The 23,274-nt window shown below is 52.4% G+C and overlaps 6 protein-coding genes across 6 annotated transcripts; 3 read left to right on the forward strand and 3 right to left on the reverse strand.

Annotated features, from left to right (window-relative positions):
• Positions 1-1,461: 1,461 nt before the first annotated feature.
• Positions 1,462-1,975, forward strand: LOC311202378 (claw keratin-like; the record flags this gene model as incomplete). Its single annotated transcript, XM_084276973.1, has 1 exon — positions 1,462-1,975. Exon 1 carries the CDS (start codon positions 1,478-1,480, stop codon positions 1,973-1,975), a length of 498 nt encoding a protein of 165 aa, XP_084133099.1. The 5' UTR covers positions 1,462-1,477.
• Positions 1,976-4,209: 2,234 nt separating this feature from the next.
• Positions 4,210-4,617, reverse strand: LOC311202357 (claw keratin-like; the record flags this gene model as incomplete). The annotated part of the gene is made up of 1 exon (XM_084276950.1): positions 4,210-4,617. One exon carries the CDS (start codon positions 4,615-4,617, stop codon positions 4,210-4,212), a length of 408 nt encoding a protein of 135 aa, XP_084133076.1.
• A 1,632-nt stretch (positions 4,618-6,249) lies between these two features.
• On the forward strand, positions 6,250-6,657 carry LOC311202356 (claw keratin-like; the record flags this gene model as incomplete). Its single annotated transcript, XM_084276949.1, has 1 exon — positions 6,250-6,657. One exon carries the CDS (start codon positions 6,250-6,252, stop codon positions 6,655-6,657), a length of 408 nt encoding a protein of 135 aa, XP_084133075.1.
• A 2,242-nt stretch (positions 6,658-8,899) lies between these two features.
• LOC311202352 (claw keratin-like) lies at positions 8,900-9,340 on the reverse strand (the record flags this gene model as incomplete). Its single annotated transcript, XM_084276945.1, has 1 exon — positions 8,900-9,340. One exon carries the CDS (start codon positions 9,338-9,340, stop codon positions 8,900-8,902), a length of 441 nt encoding a protein of 146 aa, XP_084133071.1.
• A 1,877-nt stretch (positions 9,341-11,217) lies between these two features.
• Positions 11,218-11,658, forward strand: LOC311202353 (claw keratin-like; the record flags this gene model as incomplete). Its single annotated transcript, XM_084276946.1, has 1 exon — positions 11,218-11,658. The coding sequence occupies one exon, from the start codon at positions 11,218-11,220 to the stop codon at positions 11,656-11,658; it is 441 nt and encodes a 146-aa protein (XP_084133072.1).
• A 2,160-nt stretch (positions 11,659-13,818) lies between these two features.
• LOC311202355 (uncharacterized protein) lies at positions 13,819-14,229 on the reverse strand (the record flags this gene model as incomplete). The annotated part of the gene is made up of 1 exon (XM_084276948.1): positions 13,819-14,229. One exon carries the CDS (start codon positions 14,227-14,229, stop codon positions 13,819-13,821), a length of 411 nt encoding a protein of 136 aa, XP_084133074.1.
• Positions 14,230-23,274: the final 9,045 nt, after the last annotated feature.

The raw sequence follows: 23,274 nt of genomic DNA on the forward strand, positions 1-23,274 counted from the left end.
GGGAGTGAGAAAAAACTCCCCCATCCAATGCAGAGGTAAAACCACCCAGCTCCCAAGGTCCTGAGTGCATTGCTGTGCTCAGAGCACTGTGCATACAAGTCTAAATGTCCACCCTTCCTGTAGCTCTGAACCAGCCCCATCACATCCTCACTATGTGCTACCACAGGCTTCTGGAGCCCAGGGAGAAGATACAGTGAGAAAGCCAGTGCTGAGGAAGGCAAGAGGGACAGAAGAGCTAAACTCACCAAGATGGTCAGGAGAGTTGAGAGGAGGAAGCTGGATAGAGGCTGGGAAGCCCTCAGCTCTTTTATACCCATCCCGGACCGGCACGGGCCATCGGCCAAGGGGGCGGTTACAAAACCCCCTGGTAATCATGGATTGGAGTGGGCAAGCCTCATGAAACAAATTGTGATGTGGGGCAATTACAGACAGCCTAATTGGGTAGAGTATCAAGCCAACGTGCCCTGGAGATCAAACAGGTAATGGCAGGGACCGACCATGACCTGCCCTCACATGAAAGGCGAGGAGCTGCCGTCGCTGACCGCACAGCACCAATAAACTCCCATCCGTCCCTAATCCTCCCACTTTGCTGGAATGTCAGAATCTTGGGCATCTTGCAGAAGTGCTTTGCAATCCTGGGCACAGCCATCACACCACTCATTACCTCTCTTTTACAGGCGGGTAAAATGAGGCACCGGGAGATTGGGCAGAGGAAGAAGCTCTCCCACCCGCTCTGGGCAGCTCCCAAGTGCCAGCTGTGTCCCCTCACTGGCAAGAACCCAAAGGTCCTTCCATCATGGACGTTCCCTGCCACTGCATGACTTGGGTATTGTAGATCCACAATATGATGGTCATGCAAAGAGCAGAGGGTGAGGGTCCAGTGTGGATGATCCTCCATTTATCAATGTGCCTGCACAAGTCAGAAGGCACAACAAACACCAAGATACTCTCAGCTTCCTTGGCCATGAATCTGCTGAGTGTGGCGTGGTAGGGCACCGTGACCTTTAGAAGATGCCCGGGACTCTTCAGCGTAAGCAAAGTGGGGAATTAGGGAAGAATTTGTGTTTATTGGTGCTAGGGCAGTGCTCTGGTTTCCCAGTAAAGGCTTATCATGTTTGGTAACTCCCATCTCATCTTTCATCTCCATGGCACTTGTCCATGCCAAAGAGGAGCCACATAATTGCCCCGACTCATATAAACCATGTCAAGAAGCTGTTATGCTGGATTTCAGGATCACCTGGGGTTTCTGCCACCACCCCCTTGCCTGATGCCCCGGGCGGTCCGGGATGGGTATAAAAGAGCTGAGGGCTTCCCAGCCTCTATCCAGCTTCCTCCGCTCGACTCTCCTCATCAACCGGGTAAGTCCAGCTCTTGGAAGCCCCTTGGGGATCTCTCCCTGACACCCTTCCCACAGCCCCTTCCCCACACCCTGCCTAATCCGTGGTGCCTTTTGCAGTGCTCCTTGCTTGCCTGAAAGATGTCCTGCTCCAGCCTGTGTGTCCCTTCCTGCGGGGTGGCCGCCCCGGCCCCGCTGGCTGACACCGTCAACGAGCCCTGCGTGAGGCAGTGCCCTGACTCCACGGTGGTGATCCAGCCCCCGGCCTCAGTGATCACCTTTCCTGGGCCCATCCTCAGCAACTTCCCCCAGCACAGTGTTGTGGGCTCGGCAGGAGCCCCCGGCGTTGGAGCGGGCTATGGCGGCACTTTTGGAGGCCGTTATGGAGGCTATGGAGGCCTTGGGGGCTATGGGGGCTGGTATGGAGGCCTTGGGGGCTATGGGGGCTGGTATGGAGGTCTTGGAGGCTATGGGGGGTATGGCTGGTATGGAGGCCTTGGGGGCTATGGGGGTTATGGAGGCTTTGGAGGCTTTGGAGGCCTTGGGGGTTATGGGGGCTACGGAGCCTTTGGGGGTTGCGGTTACGGTGGTGGGGCCAGAAACCACAGGTACCTGAGCGGCAACTGTGGGCCCTGCTAAGCCCCTCACTGGCTCCAGACAACGATGAAGAAGAGCTCTGGAAAATCCCCTGGCACATCCCGACCCAGCAGCCCAAGGGAAGACATGCCATCGGCATTGCCGGCCTCCAGAGCTGGGATCCCTCGTGTCTGCTGGGCTTCAGCTCTGCCTTCCTCCTGCCCTGCTTGAGCATCCCCTTGGCACTCCCTTGCCCCTGGTGACACACACCCGTGCTGGGTGCACCCTCCTGCGGCACGGCTGATGCTCACTGATGCTCTGCCCACTGCCCAGAGATGTGGCCTGTCCCCTGACCACGACTCTGCTCTTCTCCCATCTCTCTCCTCCCATCCAACCCCAATAAAGTCTGTCTTGCATCACAATGTCGAGTCTTGGTTTTCCTTCATCAGGCCTTCTTCTTAACCTTTCCCCAAAACTCAGGTCATGTTGTTCTGCACTACTGGATCCTCCCAGGGTAGCGCCCTTGGAGCACTGGGCAGTTTCTCAGTGAGTCACAGTGGATGATGGCATTCCCAGATGGGTCTTGCAGCTTCCTCTGTTGTCCCACTGCAGTAATCCACATACGTTCCCAGAGCCCACTTGGAACACATCCAAGTGCCATAGGTGCCTGGCAGAAGCTCTTCCAAATCCTCTGCCAATCCAGTGTGCCTGGCATCACCTCCTCCTCCTGGCTTCTTGTTCCTCCCATGTGGAGGTCCAAGAAATGCAGAGACAACTGTTTCTCTACAGGCTTCTAGCCATCCCCTGACTGAGGTGGGGGCCACTGGGAAGGCATGAGAGAGACAGGGCCAAGGCATCCCAAGTCTCCTCTCTGAACCATTAAATGGCCACAGGTATCAAGCAACCTGAAGCACAAAGCCCACAGAGCTGGAGGTTGGATCTCCTGCCTTCTGGAGGGACCTCCCTCCCTCCCCAGGAATCTCCCAACTGTGGGATCAGCACGCTGGCAAGAGAAGGTATCAGCTCTTACACTGCCCAAAGGGCTGCTGGCACATCTGCTCTCTCCCCTGAGGATGGGGCAATCTCTGCCCACACACTCCCCTGCCCAGCTCCCCCTGCACTGACTCTCAGCCATCCACCAAGTCCTGGCTCACGTGGTGTCCCCTGTGTGTGTGCTGAGGACACGGTGTGGGAAGGGGGTGGTGGTGACCATGGCTGCTGCCGTGTCGGGGAGCTCTGGGGCGGTGTGACCGTGTGGGCTTCTGTGGGGGCTGGTTTGTGTCAGGGCATCAGGGGGCCAGCAAAGTCTGTTCCTGGGCACCCAGCAAAGTCTGTGTCTGGGCACTGGGCTGTGGGCTGTTTCCTGGGTGGAGCCATGGCCCCAGTTGTTGGGTGTGTGACACAGGGAATGCCAGGAAGGGCTTGTTCCTCTAAGGAGGAGGAAATACAAGAGAGCCTGAGACCTTCAGCGTGCAGACAAGGGGTGGGGATGGAGACTTGGCCACTGGGGAGGTTTTGGAAACCCTGGCCTCCGGAGAGGCTCTGATCTGAGCCTTTGCCCTCAGAGTTAATCTGTTGGCATCCCAATCCCACCAGGGGCTGCAGGCAGCCTGTGGGGAAAGGCCAGGACAGGCAGGAAATGCAGTGTGGGGCCCAGAAGCTCTTCTGGAGCTGCAGGGTGCAGGAGCCCAAAGTGGGGAGAGGAAGGGGACAGCAAAGAGGGAGAAGCTCCTGTTAAAGGAGATGAGCACAGCTCCAGCCACAGGCAACTCTCTAGTGGAGGGATGTGCTGTCAGGGAAGAGGGATGGAGCCAGGCAGGTCCTGAAGCACCCTCTGATGACATCCCATGTGGGAGCTGGCTGGGATCACCCAGAGGGTGAAATTCTACATTAAGAATATTGACTGTAGAGAATGGATAAAGAAATACAGAGAATCGACATTGTGATGCAAGACAGATTTTATTGGGGTTGGAGGGGAGGAGGGAGATGGGAGAAGAGCAGAGTCCTGGTCAGGGGCAGCCCACGTCTCCTGGCAGTGGGCAGAGCATCAGTGAGCATCAGCCGTGCCCAGGAGGGTGCACCCAGCGCGGGTGTGTGTCACCAGGGGCAAGGGAGTGCCAAGGGGATGCTCAAGCAGGGCAGGAGGAAGGCAGAGCTGAAGCCCAGCAGACACGAGGGATCCCAGCTCTGGAGGCCGGCAATGCCGATGGCATGTCTTCCCTTGGGCTGCTGGGTCGGGATGTGCCAGGGGATTTTCCAGAGCTCTTCTTCATCGTTGTCTGGAGCCAGTGAGGGGCTTAGCAGGGCCCACAGTTGCCGCTCAGGTACCTGTGGTTTCGGCGCCATCCGCCGTACCCGCAACCCCCAAAGGCTCCGTAGCCCCCATAGCCCCCATAACCCCCATAGCCTCCAAAGCCTCCAAAACCCCCATAGCCCCCAAGGCCCCCAAGGCCTCCATAACCACCACGGCCTCCAAAAGTGCCGCCATAGCCCGCTCCAACACCGGGGGCTCCTGCCGAGCCCACAACACTGTGCTGGGGGAAGTTGCTGAGGATGGGCCCAGGAAAGGTGATCACTGAGGCCGGGGGCTGGATCACCACCGTGGAGTCAGGGCACTGCCTCACGCAGGGCTCGTTGACGGTGTCAGCCAGCGGGGCCGGGGCGGCCACCCCACAGGAAGGGACACACAGGCTGGAGCAGGACATCTTTCAGGCAAGCAAGGAGCACTGCAAAAGGCACCACGGATTAGGCAGGGTGTGGGGAAGGGGCTGTGGGAAGGGTGTCAGGGAGAGATCCCCAAGTGGCTTCCAAGAGCTGGACTTACCCGGTTGATGAGGAGAGTCGAGCGGAGGAAGCTGGATAGAGGCTGGGAAGCCCTCAGCTCTTTTATACCCATCCCGGACCGCCCGGGGCATCAGGCAAGGGGGTGGTGGCAGAAACCCCAGGTGATCCTGAAATCCAGTTTACAAGCTTCATGACACAGATAGTGATGCCAGATAATTATATATCTCCTCTTTGGGGCCACTGGCATGAAAAAATGCCATAGAGTGTGTAAGGGTGGTGAGGGTGACAGACTGTGAGGTGCCACTTCATAACAGCAAAGTTGCTGCCAAACTGTCTGACCTGATGGCAGCAATCAGCTCTAATCTCTCCCTAATCCCCCTGCTTTACTCAGGCCAGAGTGCTGAGCAATGGGAAGGAGTGCTTCCTAATCCTGTGCTCAGACAACAGGCCTATCATTACCTTAGTTTTACAAGCTGTTACACAGAGGGACTGGGAGGTTGGTCAAAGGAAGAAGCTGTTGCACATGGTTAGGTGGACTCCCGAATACTCAGCGTTTCCTAGTGCCCATACAGGCAAGGGGCATTTGTTGGCAAAGGTTCAGGAGCATCCCTAAAACGTGGCCCTTTCCATACTACTGAGGGATAGGGAGTATTTGAGGCTTCCTGAAAAAAAGCCACACAAATACCAAGGACACTCTTTGGTTTGAGGAATGAAGACCCCTTTGCATGTGTCTTCAGCATAGATGTTGATGGGCAGCAGGAAGGTCAGAGGACGGGGTGATGTGAAGAAGGGAATGTACATGGAAGAGCCAAAGTGTCTGAAAAAGACCAAGGTAATCTCAGCTCCCCTGGCCATGTGCCATGAGCATGGTCCTCCATGAGCCCTCTCTGCAGGGATTTGATTACTCAGCATGGCATTGAGGGCTGTGCCAGGAGAGGCTGTCAGAGCATCACCAGGGAGCTTGCTGCACGTGGCCACGCTCCCCAAGGGCACAGCCACGCTGGGCACCGCTGGCCCTGGGAGCGTGGCTGGGCTGCTGCTGAGCGTGGCGTGGTTGGGCACCGCGACCTCTGCCAGATGCCCGGCACTCTCCAGCGTAAGCACAGTGGGGATTAGGAGACACGTTTGTGTTTATTGGGGCAGCCGCGGCACCTTGTCTTTCATGTAATTACCTATCACGGCTGGTCCCTCCCATCACCTCTTTCTTCTCCATGGCATTGTTGCATGCCAAGGTGCCAGTGAGGAGCCACATAATTACCCCAACTCACATGAAATCAGGGTCAAAAAGCTGTTACTCTGCATTTCAGGGTCACGTGGGGTTTCTGCCACCACCCCCTTGCCTGATGCCCCGGGCGGTCCGGGATGGGTATAAAAGAGCTGAGGGCTTCCCAGCCTCTATCCAGCTTCCTCCGCTCGACTCTACTCATCAACCGGGTAAGTCCAGCTCTTGGAAGCCACTTGGGGATGTCTCCCTGACACCCTTCCCACAGCCCCTTCCCCACACCCTGCCTAACCCGTGGTGCCTTTTCCAGTGCTCCTTGCTTGCCTGAAAGATGTCCTGCTCCAGCCTGTGTGTCCCTTCCTGCGGGGTGGCCGCCCCGGCCCCGCTGGCTGACACCGTCAACGAGCCCTGCGTGAGGCAGTGCCCTGACTCCACGGTGGTGATCCAGCCCCCGGCCTCAGTGATCACCTTTCCTGGGCCCATCCTCAGCAACTTCCCCCAGCACAGTGTTGTGGGCTCGGCAGGAGCCCCCGGCGTTGGAGCGGGCTATGGCGGCACTTTTGGAAGCCGTGGTGGTTATGGAGGCCTTGGGGGCTTTGGGGGTTATGGAGGCTTTGGAAGCCTTGGGGGCTATGGGGGCTATGGGGGCTATGGGGGCTACGGAGCCTTTGGGGGTTGCGGATACGGTGGTGGGGCCAGAAACCACAGGTACCTGAGCGGCAACTGTGGGCCCTGCTAAGCCCCTCACTGGCTCCAGACAACGATGAAGAAGAGCTCTGGAAAATCCCCTGGCACATCCCGACCCAGCAGCCCAAGGGAAGACATGCCATCGGCATTGCCGGCCTCCAGAGCTTGGATCCCTCGTGTCTGCTGGGCTTCAGCTCTGCCTTCCTCCTGCCCTGCTTGAGCATCCCCTTGGCACTCCCTTGCTCCTGGTGACACACACCCGCGCTGGGTGCACCCTCCTGGGCACGGCTGATGCTCACTGATGCTCTGCCCACTGCCAGGAGATGTGGGCTGCCCCTGACCAGGACTCTGCTCTTCTCCCATCTCCCTCCTCCCCTCCAACCCCAATAAAATCTGTCTTGCATTGCAATGTCGATTCTCTGTATTTCTTTATCCATTCTCTACAGTCAATATTCTTAATGTAGAATTTCACCCTCTGGGTGATCCCAGCCAGCTCCCACATGGGATGTCATCAGAGGGTGCTTCAGGACCTGCCTGGCTCCATCTCTCTTCCCTGACAGCACATCCCTCCACCAGAGTGTTGCCTGTGGCTGGAGCTGTGCTCATCTCCTTTAACAGGAGCTTCTCCCTCTTTGCTGTCCCCTTCCTCTCCCCATTTTGGGCTCCTGCACCCTGCAGCTCCAGAAGAGCTTCTGGGCCCCACACTGCATTTCCTGCCTGTCCTGGCCATTCCCCACAGGCTGCCTGCAGACTCAAGCCTGCAGGGATTGGGATGCCAGCGGAACCACTCTGAGGGCAAAGGCTCAGTTCAGAGCTGTTTCGGAGGCCAGGGTTTCCAAAACCTCCCCAGCGGCCAAGTCTCCATCCCCACCCCTTGTCTGCACCCTGTAGGTCTCAGGCTCTCTTGTCTTTCCTCCTCCTTAGAGTAACAAGCCCTTCCTGGCATTCCCAGGGTCGCACACCCACCAACTGGGGCCATGGCTCTGCCCAGGAACCAGCCCAGAGCCCAGTACCCAGACACAGACTTTGCTGGGTGCCCAGGAACAGACTTTGCTGGCTCCCTGATGCCCTGACACAAACCAGCCCCCACAGAAGCCCACACGGTCACACCGCCCCAGAGCTCCCCGACACGGCAGCAGCCATGGTCACCACCACCCCCTTCCCACACCGTGTCCTCAGCACACACACAGGGGACACCACGTGAGCCAGGACTTGGTGGATGGCTGAGAGTCAGTGCAGGGGGACCTGGGCAGGGGAGTGTGTGGGCAGAGATTGCCCCATCCTCAGGGGAGAGAGCAGATGTGCCAGCAGCCCTTTGGGCAGTGTACGAGCTGATACCTTCTCTTGCCAGCGTGCTGATCCCACAGTTGGGAGATTCCTGGGGAGGGAGGGAGGTCCCTCCAGAAGGCAGGAGATCCAACCTCCAGCTCTGTGGGCTTTGTGCTTCAGGTTGCTTGATACCTGTGGCCATTTAATGGTTCAGAGAGGAGACTTGGGAAGCCTTGGCCCTGTCTCTCTCATGCCTTCCCAGTGGCCCCCACCTCTAGCAGAGCATAGGGGATGGCCAGAAGCCTGTAGAGAAACAGTTGTCTCTGCATTTCTTGGACACCCACATGGGAGGCACAAGAAGCCAGTAGGAGGAGGTGATACCAGGCACGCTGGATTGGCAGAGGATTTGGAAGAGCTTCTGCCAGGCACCTATGGCACTTGGATGTGTTCCAAGTGGGCTCTGGGAACGTATGTGGATTACTGCAGTGGGACAACAGAGGAAGCTGCAAGACCCATCTGGGAATGCCATCATCCACTGTGACTCACTGAGAAACTGCCCAGTGCTCCAAGGGCACTACCCGGGGAGGATCCAATAGTGCAGAACAACATGACCTGTGATTTGCAGGAAGGGGGAAGAGGCCTGATGAAGGAAAACCAAGACTCGACATTGTGATGCAAGACAGATTTTATTGGGGTTTGAGAGGAGGAGAGAGATGGGAGAAGAGCAGAGTCGTGGTCAGGGGCAGCCCACCTCTCCTGGCAGTGGGCAGAGCATCAGTGAGCATCAGCCGTGCTGCAGGAGGGTGCACCCAGCGCGGGTGTGTGTCACCAGGGGCAAGGGAGTGCCAAGGGGATGCTCAAGCAGGGCAGGAGGAAGGCAGAGCTGAAGCCCAGCAGACACGAGGGATCCAAGCTCTGGAGGCCGGCAATGCCGATGGCATGTCTTCCCTTGGGCTGCTGGGTCGGGATGTGCCAGGGGATTTTCCAGAGCTCTCCTTCATCATTGTCTGGAGCCAGTGAGGGGCTTAGCAGGGCCCACAGTTGCCGCTCAGGTACCTGTGGTTTCTGGCCCAGCCACCGTATCCGCAACCCCCAAAGCCTCCATAGCCCCCATAGCCCCCAAGGCCTCCACACCAGCCCCCATAACCCCCATAGCCCCCAAGGCCTCCATACCAGCCCCCATAACCCCCATAGCCCCCAAGGCCTCCATAGCCTCCAAAACCACCACGGCCTCCAAAAGTGCCGCCATAGCCCGCTCCAACGCCGGGGGCTCCTGCCGAGCCCACAACACTGTGCTGGGGGAAGTTGCTGAGGATGGGCCCGGGCGTGGTGATCACTGAGGCCGGGGGCTGGATCACCACCGTGGAGTCAGGGCACTGCCTCACGCAGGGCTCGTTGACGGTGTCAGCCAGCGGGGCCGGGGCGGCCACCCCGCAGGAAGGGACACACAGGCTGGAGCAGGACATCTTTCAGGCAAGCAAGGAGCACTGGAAAAGGCACCACGGGTTAGGCAGGGTGTGGGGAAGGGGCTGTGGGAAGGGTGTCAGGGAGACATCCCCAAGTGGCTTCCAAGAGCTGGACTTACCCGGTTGATGAGTAGAGTCGAGCGGAGGAAGCTGGATAGAGGCTGGGAAGCCCTCAGCTCTTTTATACCCATCCCGGACCGCCCGGGGCATCAGGCAAGGGGGTGGTGGCAGAAACCCCACGTGACCCTGAAATGCAGAGTAACAGCTTTTTGACCCTCAATTCATGTGAGTTGGGGTAATTATGTGGCTCCTCACTGGCACCTTGGCATGCAACAATGCCATGGAGAAGAAAGAGGTGATGGGAGGGACCAGCCGTGATAGGTAATTACATGAAAGACAAGGTGCCGCGGCTGCCCCAATAAACACAAACGTGTCTCCTAATCCCCACTGTGCTTACGCTGGAGAGTGCCGGGCATCTGGCAGAGGTCGCGGTGCCCAACCACGCCACGCTCAGCAGCAGCCCAGCCACGCTCCCAGGGCCAGCGGTGCCCAGCGTGGCTGTGCCCTTGGGGAGCGTGGCCACGTGCAGCAAGCTCCCTGGTGATGCTCTGACAGCCTCTCCTGGCACAGCCCTCAATGCCATGCTGAGTAATCAAATCCCTGCAGAGAGGGCTCATGGAGGACCATGCTCATGGCACATGGCCAGGGGAGCTGAGAGTATCTGGATCTTTTTCCTGCCCTCTGACTTGTGCAGGCACTTTGATCAATGGAGGATCATCCACACTGGACCCTCACCCTCTGCTCTTTGCATGACCATCATATTGTGGATCTACAATACCCAAGTCATGCAGTGGCAGGGAATGTCCATGATGGAAGGACCTTTGGGTTCTTGCCAGTGAGGGGACACAGCTGGCACTTGGGAGCTGCCCAGAGCGGGTGGGAGAGCTTCTTCCTTTGCCCAATCTCCCGGTGCCTCAGTTTACCCGCCTGTAAAAGAGAGGTAATGAGTGGTGTGATGGCTGTGCCCAGGATTGCAAAGCACTTCTGCAAGATGCCCAAGATTCTGACATTCCAGCAAAGTGGGAGGATTAGGGACTGATGGGAGTTTATTGGTGCTGTGCGGTCAGCTACGGCAGCTCCTCGCCTTTCATGTGAGGGCAGGTCGTGGTCGGTCCCTGCCATTACCTGTTTGAACTCCAGGGCACGTTGGCTTGATACTCTACCCAATTAGGCTGTCTGTAATTGCCCCACATCACAATTTGTTTCATGAGGCTTGCCCACTCCAATCCATGATTACCAGGGGGTTTTGTAACCGCCCCCTTGGCCGATGGCCCGGCCGGTCCGGGATGGGTATAAAAGAGCTGAGGGCTTCCCAGCCTCTATCCAGCTTCCTCCTCTCAACTCTCCTGACCATCTTGGTGAGTCTAAGTCCTCTTTCCCTCTTGCCTTCCTCAGCACTGGCTTTCTCACTGTATCTTCTCCCTGGGCTCCAGAAGCCTGTGGTAGCACATAGTGAGGATGTGATGGGCCTGGTTCGGAGCTACAGGAAGGGTGGACATTTAGACTTGTAGGCACAGTGCTCTGAGCACAGCAATGCACTCAGGACCTTGGGAGCTGGGTGGTTTTCCCTCTGGATTGGATGGGGGAGTTTTTTCTCACTCCGTGGGCACGTCAGGCCCATGGACCATAAGGGGAGCAGGGGGGTTACAGCAGCGTTTCACTCGGGAACGTGTTTTGCTCTGATGGCTGGAGATGATGCAGAGCGTGTTCTGAGACCCAGGCTCCAAGTGCCAGAGGGCCGGGAGGGAGTTGGGATCAGGCCTGGTACTGAGCCAGAGCTGTGCCTTGTCTTGCAGCGTTACCTGCTTGCCTGAAAGATGTCCTGCTCCAGCCTGTGTGTCCCTTCCTGCGGGGTGGCCGCCCCGGCCCCGCTGGCTGACACCGTCAACGAGCCCTGCGTGAGGCAGTGCCCTGACTCCACGGTGGTGATCCAGCCCCCGGCCTCAGTGATCACCTTTCCTGGGCCCATCCTCAGCAACTTCCCCCAGCACAGTGTTGTGGGCTCGGCAGGAGCCCCCGGCGTTGGAGCGGGCTATGGCGGCACTTTTGGAGGCCGTGGTGGTTATGGAGGCCTTGGGGGCCTTGGGGGCTATGGGGGTTATGGGGGCTGGTATGGAGGCCTTGGGGGCTATGGGGGTTATGGGGGCTGGTGTGGAGGCCTTGGGGGCTATGGGGGCTATGGAGCCTTTGGGGGTTGCGGATACAGTGGCTGGGCCAGAAACCACAGGTACCTCAGCGGCAACTGTGGGCCCTGCTAAGCCCCTCACTGCATTCCTGGCGTCCACCACCGCTCCGGCCCTGGCTCTCCACAGGCATCTCCTCTCATCTCCCACCAGCAGATGCTGAACGAAGCTCTCAGCCCCCTTTAGGCTGCAGCAAACAGCTTCTGGCCATTTCTGCTCCTGCTTATCGGCACAGAGGAACCTTGCAGATCTTCAGCTGGAGCCCTCTGGGTTTCCAGCCCTGCACCCCAAAGCTCCCCTCTATCTGCAGCACAACGAAGCTGTGCTTGCCCACGGATGAGTCTGCCCTGCTCTGCCTGGCTCTGGGGCTCCCACCCTGCAATAGGAAGGGAGAATCCTTGTGCCCAAGCCCTGAGTTGTGCCTGTCTTCAGCCTTACAACTTGTGTGTTTTCAATTCATTGTTTCCAAGTTGGTTTGCTTCCTGCTCCCACTGTCTGTAGCATTTTCCATCCTCATTAAAGAATCCTTCATGCATGAACTCTTTTTTTTTTTGGTCTGAATTTGTTCTTCACTGTGGGTGGAATTATGTCTGTAACTAATCAATGATGTGAATTACTAGATTGCAATTAATTTGCTAAAAACATTTGTGGAGGCTTTGAATTTCCCTCACAAGTGACTGTTGCACTGCCAGGTGGGGAAGTTCCTAGAATATTATTTGCTTCATTATAAAGGACACATTTCAAAGTCAAAATATGACTTTATGTTTTGAGAGGTTGATAGAGGAATGAAAACTAAGCTCTTGGTGTATTTCTTCCTCATTTCTACTTGGCACCCTGTTCCCACCAGGCAGTTTTGATGCTTGGGGTGATGCATTGATCATCCACCCTGTAATGTGCCTGATGCATTCATGAGTGATGTCATCTAAAGGCTGCCCATGGGCATCCTTCCTCTGGTGACCTCAGGGAAGCTCTTTGCACCATGTCAGAGGTGTGTGCAGGGGCTGCACTTTCCTTTTCCCTGTCAGATGCAGCCAGACATTCAAGTCTTGCTTTGAGCTTGGGCCAAAGTGCTAGGAGGTTGTCCTGAGGTGGACGTGGTAAATTTGGAGCTCAGCATTGCCTGAGCACTTGCAGGCATCACTGTCACAAGCAACAAGTACCAGGGACTCAGGTGGGCCCTGAGGATTGTCAAATGTTCAGCATATGTTTAATAACATTGTGTAGAAACCTATTCCTGGAATTTTGTGACCTTTGCACTGAAAGAAGAAACAGGGAATACCTAAGAGTAAGGATAAATATATAAATTCAATTGCTAAGGAGGCTGAGGGAGCTGGACTGGTTCAGCCTATAGAAGAGAAGGCTGTGGGGGGACCTCACTGCAGCCCCCCAGTCCCTGAAGGGAGCAGAGGAACAGGAGGGGAATCAGCTTGTTAAAGGGTGGATAATGGCAGGACAAAGGGAAATGGATTAAAGTTAAAGGAGGGAAGGTTTAAATTTGATATTAGGGGGAAGTTCTTTGCAGAGAGAGTGGTGAGGGGCTGGAAGGGGCTGCCCAGAGAGGGGGTGGGTGCCCCATCCCTGGGGGTGTTCCAGGCCAGGTTGGATGGGGCCCTGGGCAACCTTGTGTAGCTCCAGGCCTGGAGGTTGGTGTCCCTGCCTGTGGCAGGGGGTTGGAGCTCTGTGACCCTTGGGGCCCCTCCCAACCCAGACCAGTCTGCGATTCTATGATTATGTGGCAATGAAAACCAGAAGACAGAGTTTGGTACAGAAAATTTATTTGGAAAGACACAGCTTTTCAACAATTCTGGAATAAAATCATACAGAATACAAAGGCCATCTTTCCAGGGCTGATCACCAGGGTCAAAGTGATGCAGTCTATAAAAAACAGGTTTATCTCCTTTGGCATCACTGCTGTGTGCAGCTTCTAGCATCCTAAAGTCACCTCTCTCAGTTCAGAGTCAGTAACACAACTGAAATAAGACAAAGCACAACGTAAGCAGATGACTAAACTGGAAAGCCAGAGGAGAACAGCTCTAAACTACAGGCAAAAGGAGCAAACACACAGAGGTGAGCCTGCCCTTCACAGGGGTGGAGGGCTTGCAGCTCTCATTCTTTTCAGCTGGAGCCAGGCATCCCCCAGCCCTGGGGCGGGTGGCTCAGCACCACCCCCTTGATTTGCATCTCGAGTTCCCTTTGCTGCTTCTTTAAATTGCTCTGTGCAGGCTGGGGCTGGGCTTAGTATGTCCACCGTTTTCCAGAGCGATAGGAGTTGCATGGATGTGTCCATTGGGAAGAGTAGGTGTAGGAGTACTTCGGGGCGCACCGCGGCTCAGGCCGGGCGATGACCTGGGGCGCCAGTTTCTCAACCGCTGCCTCCAACCTCCCTGTCACCTCGGGTTGGAGAGGTGCTGAGGTGGTGCTGGACTCTGCCAGGGCCACCTCGGAGGGCTCTGAGGCTCCCACGACGGTTTGCTGCGGGTAGGTGGTAAGGATGGGCCCTGGGAAGGTGACAACAACCGGTGGCGGGTATATGATCACCCGCGAGTCGCCGCAGGCCACGACGCAGGGCTCGTTGCTGCTGGTGGCCAGGGGCTGGGGACACTTGGCCTCGCAGGGGTTGGTGCATGCTAGCTGGGCTGAAGCCATCTCCTGGCAGGGGTCTGGGGGTGCCTGCAATTAATTCGTGGAGTTAGAGAGCAAAACAACCCAGGTGCTCAGTTGTTGCTGTTCCTAAGCTTGGCTCTGAGAGGTATTAAAACAGGTGGTTTGGGTAAGGACAGCAGAGGGGTCCCTTTCCTTGTGTCTGCAGCTTTTTGCTTGGCCTGTGTCTGTTTGTCCTTCCTAATTTCCTGCTTTAAGCTCGTTCTCCTTCACTTTTTCCTCCTCTGGGAGCAAAACTCTTCCCCTTTCTTTTGTGTGCCGCCTCCAAAAGAGGCATCTGCTCTGAAACCTCCCAGCCCTTTGCAATGCTTCCTGGAGACAAGCCTGGACGTGTTCCCATGGCATTCCCTTCCCTTCCCACATGCAGCTTCCCAGGGCAGTGCCTGCAGCCTGTGTTCCACAGATGGGATGAGAGGGAGTGAAGGGGGAAGCAGAAAATCTGGGTTTTCAGTGGATTTCAGTGCTGAGGAATCTGCTTAATTTCCTCTATTTTCTTTGCAGATTCCTGTTGTTTTCAGGCACTAAAACATTCCACTAAAAAATGGAAAAATGAACAACTAAGAATAAACAGGGGGTTAAGATGCTGGTTTAATAAGCAAGATGCAGAACTTAAAATATTTATCTTTTGTCAATTCAAATAAGAACACTGCAGCTTCTGCTAGAGCACACACACTCAACAGCCTTTATTTATTCCTTCAGATGAAATCGTGGCACAAAAGCTGCTTCCCTGCAGTGTAGCACTGCAAATCAAAGACACTTTATAGCCATGAATAAGGCAGAAGTGGTATTTCCTTCCCAGTTAAGTCCTGGGTGCAGCAGCACTCCTAAAACTGCTGTCCTCAAGAACGTTTGCAAGATGAGGACTAGGGGATGTGGCAGCTTTGCAGGACTTATAATAGAAAAATAGCAAATACAGAAGGTTTCTAAGGCTGGTGGTGGGTATTTTGAGGTTAATCTTTGAAATCAGTAAGTCTTATCTGTGGAGAAATATATATATAGGATCCTAAAATACATAGCCAGCAACACTTGCTAAAGAAAAACACTATTTTGTTGCCAAGCCTAAAGTAAAAATACCCCAAAAAGTACTTTTCTTTGCTTGGGAAGCTCAGTGCCTTTGTGTTCCAGGTGAATGGGGAAAGTAACAAGCTTCTTAATCTATTTACTTGTCTCAACTATATTCATAGGAAAGCAAAATTATCCTCAAATGTACCATCCTGAGGAAGGGAAAAAAAAGGCAGAAACTCCATACAAAACTTCCTCCCACCACCACCCCCCTGTCCCAGACACCCTTAGGTCAGAACACAGCTTTTACCTAAACCAATGCTTGATTTCATCTCTGTAAAAACACAGGAAAAACACGACCAAAGCTTTAATAGTTAGAAATGAAAGCTTATTTGCACGGTTACAATTAAGTACTAGTAATTAATAATCGCTTGGTGTAGCTTGTGACTCCCAATTTGCTGAGGGAGGGCTAATTACAAACAGCAGCGATGCTGCCTGTCTATAGCTACACAGAACTGGGAACAGAGATTTGACTTCACTAGTTATCTAGGAAGTGCCCCCCACCTAATAAATGCTGAACCCCCCCCCATCATGCTGTATAATATGCAAAACCAATGCTAAAAATCTATTCTCTGAATCTGAAGAGATTGACATTCCTATTTCATCCAGAACACCAGCAGCCTTGACAAGCCCCTTGCTTTTATTTTTACACCCTTCACCCAGCATAAAGAGCATCACGTGGAAAGATGCTCACTAAGGTCTGAGTCTTAGGCAGGGTTTAGTCCCGAGTTTTTAACCAAAAAAATCCATGCTAAAATAAAATGAAACTGAAGGTTTTAGATAGTTGTCAAATCAGACTTACTCAGAGTACCGGAGAGAACAAGTCAAGAGATGTAGTTAGAGAAGCCTTGCGTGGTGCAGAGTATTTATACCCTTCCTCAGACTGCCTGGAGGAGCTGAGACACCCTTTGTGTAAAGGCCCTTAATTACTTATGAAGCAAACTCTGTTGCATGCATTACTCCTGCAGTTGCAGTAATTGTTTTGCTCACTGCTTATGATTATCTAAAGCTGAGTTGGGTAATAATACCTAATGCAGATGGGGACTTGCAAGTTCTTTTCATCTTGAAATTTCCTGGTTTTACTCGACTGATTTCATTAAGAATTATAAAAAAAACCCACTAAGAATTAATAGATTTCTGGTGACTCGGCTAAAATTATGCCTGCACAGGGAGTCTTGGGTGTCAGTGGCACATAAGGTGTATTTGCCTTCTTGGAAATATAAACTACCATCTCATATTTCTCTCTGTGCCTGGATAAATCAGCAGAAACACAGGGCTGAAGTTTTCATCTGATATGATGCTAACGAGGGCTCCAGAAGTGTTCTTACTGAAGCTGGAGGAAGTATCTGCTGCAAAAAATAACACATTAAAGAGCAAAGCTATCACAGAGATATCTCTTAAATAAAAAATGAAGTCATCTCCAATTATGAAGCTTAAAATGAGGAGCTGATTAAATAAAGGTTTTACATATTTCACTCTGCATGAGGTCAGAGCAGTCTAAATCCACTAGGATGTTATTACTATTAACATAAAATAATCTCCCTCTCTGACATGCTGGCAGATGTTTGTGAACTTCTTTGAAATCTTGTTTCCTGATGTCTCCAGAATATTCCTGATAAGCTCTGGGGATCTTTAGGGGTGCCTCATAAAATGAGAATAATTAACAGCATAAAAGCCTCATGTCATAAAGGCTGTGATGGTTTTAATTAATTTTAATCTGCTTGGCACTTTTATGCACGAAGCATCTTCCCTCCAGAGGGAAAAGTGAGTGGGGTGAATTGATTTCTGGGAAAATGGGTGGACTGGTGCTTTGACAAGGTCCTTTGGGTGGCATCTGCCACAGGAGGGAGCCTGTGTGTGTGCAGGAGCTTCCCACAGGGATGGAGTTAGGTCCATCCATACTGGTTTGGGTAGAGTTGGTGTGCACCATGGCAGATGCATCCCATGTTTTGGTCCTAGCAAGGTGGGATAAATGCTGTGTATGTCAGAGGAGCTCACAATCCAGCTGAATATATAGCCCAGGTATTTTCTTTCCTCCCCCTTGCTGAGTTTTCAGTGTCTCTTGGTTTTAACTTCTCAGTAATTTCCAGCTGGAAGACCTCTCCCCTGTAAGGATGCATCACCAGATTAATGTTTGAAAACACTGCTGTGAAAGCACATACAGCAAGGAGAAACCCACCCCTGCAAAAAGGTTCTAGCTAAGCCTGCTGAATTCTTCTCTGGGACAATATCTGTGGAGCATCTGCCCTGTGAGGAAAGGCTGAGGGAGCTGGGGCTGTTCAGCCTGCAGAGAAGAAGACTAAGGGGGCACCTTATTAATGTTTATAAATGTCTTCAGTATGGGATGCAGGGGGACATGGGAAGCCCCTTTTCAGTGTCTGTGGGGACAGGACAAGGGGCGATGGCTGCAAGTTGGAGCACAGGGAGTTCCACACCAACCTGGGGAAGAACTTTTCCACAGTGTGAGGGTGAGGGAGCCCTGGGACAGGCTGCCCAGGGGGTGTGGAGTCTCCTTCTCTGGAGAGATTCCAGCCCCATCTGGATGTCTCCCTGTGTGCCCTGTCCTAGGGACCCTGCTCTGGCAGGGGGTTGGACCTGATGAGCTCTGGGAGGTCCCTTCCAACCCCTGTGATTCGGGAGATCCCTGACAGCACTAGGAACTGAATCTTAGCTGCCATATATGCAGTCCCTTAACTACAAGGTCATTACCTCCCTTAAACTGATTCTTAATTTACTCTTTTCATAAGGTAACAGTACTCTAGAGAATTTTCTGTCTATTCCCCAGTTTTTCTGCTGGACTCCAGAGTGACTAAGGAAGGTAATAACGGCAATAAGAGGGCAAAGAGTGCCCCAGACTGCACACACCACAAGAGAGAATGTTAATATTGTCAGCACCTATTAATTTTAAATGGTTTTAGAAAATTATATCCTTGGATAAGGCAGGGACAGCAGTAATAATGGCTCTTGCCTAGCTAAGGGATGCTTCATGCAGCCAAACCAGTTCTGTTTGACTTCAGAGGGCAGAAGTTTTGTTTATAAAGCTGAGTCAGGAGCACTTGCTAATGAAGAAATAATCAAAGGAAAATGCTTGGGGAGGGATTCTCTGCTGATGAAGGTCTGCAGCCTTCATTCTCCTTACTTCAAAGAAGCTTGCTTACATCATCTGAACACCCTATCAGCAAGGACTCTGCCCATTAGCCACCTATGGAAGGAGATGTAGGTTCAGGTTGGTAGCAAGTGTTAATGATGTGTGATTGTGAGCTGGGCTTGCTCAGCCTGGAGAAGAGAAGGATGCTGGGGGATCTCATTGCAGCCTCCCAGTCCCTGAAGGGAGCAGAGGAACAGGAGGGGAATCAGCTTGTTAAAGGGTGGATAATGGCAGGACAAGGGGATGGGGTGAAGCTGGAGGAGGGAAGGGGGAGAGGAGAGATTGGGGAGAAGTTCTGTCCAGAGAGAGTGGTGAGGGGCTGGAAGGGGCTGCCCAGAGAGGGGGTGGGTGCCCCATCCCTGGGGGTGTCCAAGGCCAGGCTGGACGGGGCCCTGGGCAACCTTGTGTAGCTCCAGGGCTGGAGGTTGGTGTCCCTGCCTGTGGCAGGGGGGTTGGAGCTCTGTGACCCTTGGGGTCCCTCCCAACCCAGCCCAGTCTGGGATTCTATAGATCCATTGCTTTTTATACTATCACAAGCTCATATTTTATACACACCACAAGTGAAAGTTGAATAATGCAAGATTTGAGGCAGTGAATCACAGGTTAATTAGGACAATGCCAGAAATGCCCTTTAAGCTGGTGCTGTTGCCCAACACCAGGCGTCACCTACAGCTATTATCATAATACATCTATTTGCATAAGCAGCACATTAATAAGTGTTTGTGAAACATTTTCAGTCCTCAGAACATTCCCATGGTGTTTAATTATGCAGGGTGTTTCCAGAAACACCTCACAAATCCTGGTTTATGGCAGAAGGAACCAGCTACTGGAAAAAAGATCTGCAGCTACTGGGGAAAAAAATGATCCATGGACTGAGTAGGTGACAGGGAGAAGGATGGTCTTCTCCAAGTGTATGTGCCAGCTCAGGAGAACAGACCCTTTTCTGGAGGCCTTTTGATAATGTTTGGTGGGTAGAAAGGGGAGGTTTTCTTGCATGGCAGCCTCATGAGTTGTGCAATTCCCAGGTCTGTGTTTTCCAGCCTTGTTGGGATCCCTGCAGGTCTGAGGGGCTGGGGTTCACTGGTTACTCTTTGTTTTACCAACATGTTTCTAGGGCTTTGCAGACCAGGAGAAAACCCACCTAAATGTAGTCAGAGAACTCAGGAATTGGACTTTTTGTTCACTTCTAGCCAGGACTAAACTGGTCTTCTGAATACTGGAAGGTGACTAAACTGTCCATGTATTATCAGTTGGCATGGTAAAGTTAGAAATAAATGTAAAGGGAGTAGAAGGGAGGAGAGCAGAAGAAAATCTCCCTCACCACGTGCTGACCAGAACCTTCCTGAAATATTTTGTAATACAAGAAAACAGAAATAGCAGCTTGTTCAGAGCAGGACAGGAAAGGATTTAAATGATGTAAATCTCCTTGGAGAGGAGATGCAGCCTATGGTGCATGCTTTCCCTGATCCAAGCACCAGTGGGGTTTTTTTTTTGCTGCTAATCCTGTTTTCTGGAGTATAAGTGGAAACCAGCACCGTGCACACAGGTTTACAAGAGGCTAAATTAACTCTGCACTGTTTGGTCTCCACAGCTCCCTCTGGTTGCCCCACGTGGCATTACAGAACCTGCCTCATTGTCCCTTGAAGTTTATAGAATCCCAGACTGGGCTGGGTTGGGAGGGACCCCAAGGGTCCCAGAGCTCCAACCCCCTGCCACAGGCAGGGCCACCAACCTCCAGGCCTGGAGCTACACAAGGTTGCCCAGGGCCCCATCCAACCTGGCCTTGGACACCCCCAGGGATGGGGCACCCACCCCCTCTCTGGGCAGCCCCTTCCAGCCCCTCACCACTCTCTCTGGACAGAACTTCCCCCTAATATCTAATTTAAACCTTCCTTCCTTTAGCTTTAATCCATCCTCCTTGTCTTGCCATTGTCTAGACAATGAAGTTGTGAGTTTTTCTTCCTCTCCCTCCACTCCCCAAGCACCCATCTCAACTCTTCATTGTGCAGCATTAGGCAGCAGCACGTAGGTAACAGGCAGGTTTCCTTCTGCCCTGTGTAAGATACACTGTCCTTAAGTGAGTTGTTATCTATCTTCAATATGTGGATAAATACGGATGCTGCAGATGCTGGTTGGTTTTCTATAGTTAGATAAGGAGTAGACCAGGCTAGGCTGAGACTTGTCCATCAGGCTCGTGTTACCTGTAATGTCATAATCAATAAGGAGGTTACATGAAATAGCAACATATGGGATGGTCCTGGAATGGGATCATAGCTAGGGTGGCTGCTCTGACCTGTCAAAGGGTGGAGGAGAAGCTGTGGTGGTTGTTTGTAGATCAGGAATTGATACACAAAAGTAAAAGGACAAGTTAAGGAGGAGATGGAGCTGGGCCATTTGTGGAGATGTAGGGCAGAAGAGTGAAAGGTGATGGATATAAACTGAGGCAGGAGAGGTTCAGATTGACATGAGAAGGAGGGAGGGTGGAATTCCCATAAAGGGGACCCTCAGCATCATGGTCTGAATTCAGAGTTGATCCTGCTTTGAACAGGACATTGCATGAGAAACATCCCCAGGGACCTAAGAAAACGTTAGAAATAGAGAATTAGACCCCAGCTTTATCAAGCTTTGACATTTCTCTATCCCTTTCAGTCATTTTTATCTAAGACACAGTGTCAGGTTTAAAGCACCATTGTTTCTCAGTGAGCAGAGAACTTGCAGAATCACTCTTGGCACAGAAAGGGTAACTTTCAGTTGTGTGGCACCAGAGCTTGCTGAAAGACTGATGATTTGTAGTAACGTAGTGTGGTGCCCAGGAGATGATGTTGTACAGCCTTCCCAAAGTTCTTTGAAAGTATTTCCACTCAGCCTTCACCAGGATATATTAACAAGTGAATTTTTTTCCCCCCAGGGGAATCCCACACATTCATCTTAAATTTTAAGGACAGTTTATGGCATGGAAACCTGGAGTTATTTAATCAGGAGCAAACCACAGGAATGTAAACAAATTATGCAGGAGAATGAATGAAGTATTTTTAGCAATCTGTGGGTGTAGCAGCTAAATCTGATGTGAGTCATCCTGTGTCCTCCCTACCAGACCTCAGACTTGGGATGGTTACAGGGTGAGAAATGCTGTCCAGTGCAGCGACCTCTGCTCCCACATCCCTGCCCTGGAGGGGCTGACTTTTAATGGGAATTGAAGCCCTCAGAGCTCAAGGGCTGGAACTAATGACAGCTGTATTAACAAAGTATCATAAGTGAAGCTTTTATGCATTATTTAAAGTGATGTTATTACTTGATATTGGAACATAGGGGGTCTGGTAAGATACAGATTGATGCATGCCCTTTGGTTGATCTAATGTTTTGTGCAGGAAAAGCAACCCCATGTTGGAGGTGAGGACTTGGAACTCTTTTCTTCTAAGTAGCTGTATGTGGGTGTTATTGCTTGGATGATCCTTGAGAGGGCAGACCTAAAACTTGGCATGAACAGTGCAAAAGGAGTCGTAAATCTATGAAATGAGCAAAGAACATGATTATAAATAGTAAGAGTGACCTATCCTGGTCCTGCAAGGAGGAGGAACTATCTGAAAGTGGAGAGGGGAAGAGAAGGATGTTGGGGAGAATCAGGAGCTGAGAGTCTGCTGCATGGGAAAGGGTTTAAAGTGATGAACAATCTCTTTGCACATTCAAAGCACCTGATGCATCTGGTCCTGATGAATAGCTGCTTGATAGTGAAGATCTGATTCCAGGATGCCTAAATTGAGCTGCATGATATTAACTTTATAATAGGCACTTTGCCTATGCAAATCAACGTGGAACACTTAGGAAGGGTTTCAAAACTCTTTCCTTGAGGACACCTGGAGATTTCCCAGTGAATGGTTTTGCCCTGACTGCCCCTCAGAGGGGCACTTCCCATGCTAGAAGTAGTCAGGAGTACAAAGCTGCTTAAACCAAAGCCCAGGCTGTACAGACACTGTGCAAGGGAATAAAACCTGGACTTTTGGCACACAGTCAGGGCCCAAGTGATCCTTCCAGCATGTGCTGCAGGCTTGTGGAGCTTCCAAGCACCCACACAAGTGCTGCACACTTCTGCCCTCCTTTATAGCATGGCTAGTGCCCAAAGGTCTGAGCCATGTAGCAGCTGAGTATAGTCACAGCAAAACTACCCATGGCACTTATATATGCCAGGTCATTTATGGTTCTGTTGACCAGCATGGGTTTTACACAGATCCTTGGGTAAGGAGATAGACAGACAGACAGACAGACACCATCCCCTCATTGCAGGCTCCTCTCCAACTGAGCGAGGATTCTCCATCCCTTGGTCAAGCAGCTTGGCTAAATCTGGAGGTGTGGTGGTGGTAAACAGGGGTGTTATCTTCATGGTGGGTGGTAGCTACTAGTAATTGACATGTTGATCTTTTATTAAACAGACTGCTGTCCTGGGTTCAGCTAGGATAGAGCTAATTTCCTTTCTAGGAGTCAGTGCAGTGTGGAGGACATGTTCATGGGGCTAAACTGGGTACTGAGACTCAAAATATATGAATATTAGGTATTCATGCATGAGACAGACTGAGCATGATGCATACCAGACTGCTAAAGGCAAGAGAGATGTCTGGCTTCCACTGCCTTGGGATCTGTCCTGTTAGCTTTAAAGACACACAGAGCAACTTGTGGAAAACTTTAAAAAGCTTTTTTATGAAAAATAAAAACATAGAATCCCAGACTGGTCTGGGTTGGGAGGGACCCTAAGGGTCACAGAGCTCCAACCCCCCTGCCAGGGTTGGGAGGGACCCCAAGGGTCACAGAGCTCCAACCCCCCTGCC

The sequence above is a fragment of the Gallinula chloropus genome, assembly GCF_964237585.1.
Source record: "Gallinula chloropus genome assembly, chromosome: 29".
NCBI lineage: Eukaryota > Metazoa > Chordata > Aves > Gruiformes > Rallidae > Gallinula > Gallinula chloropus.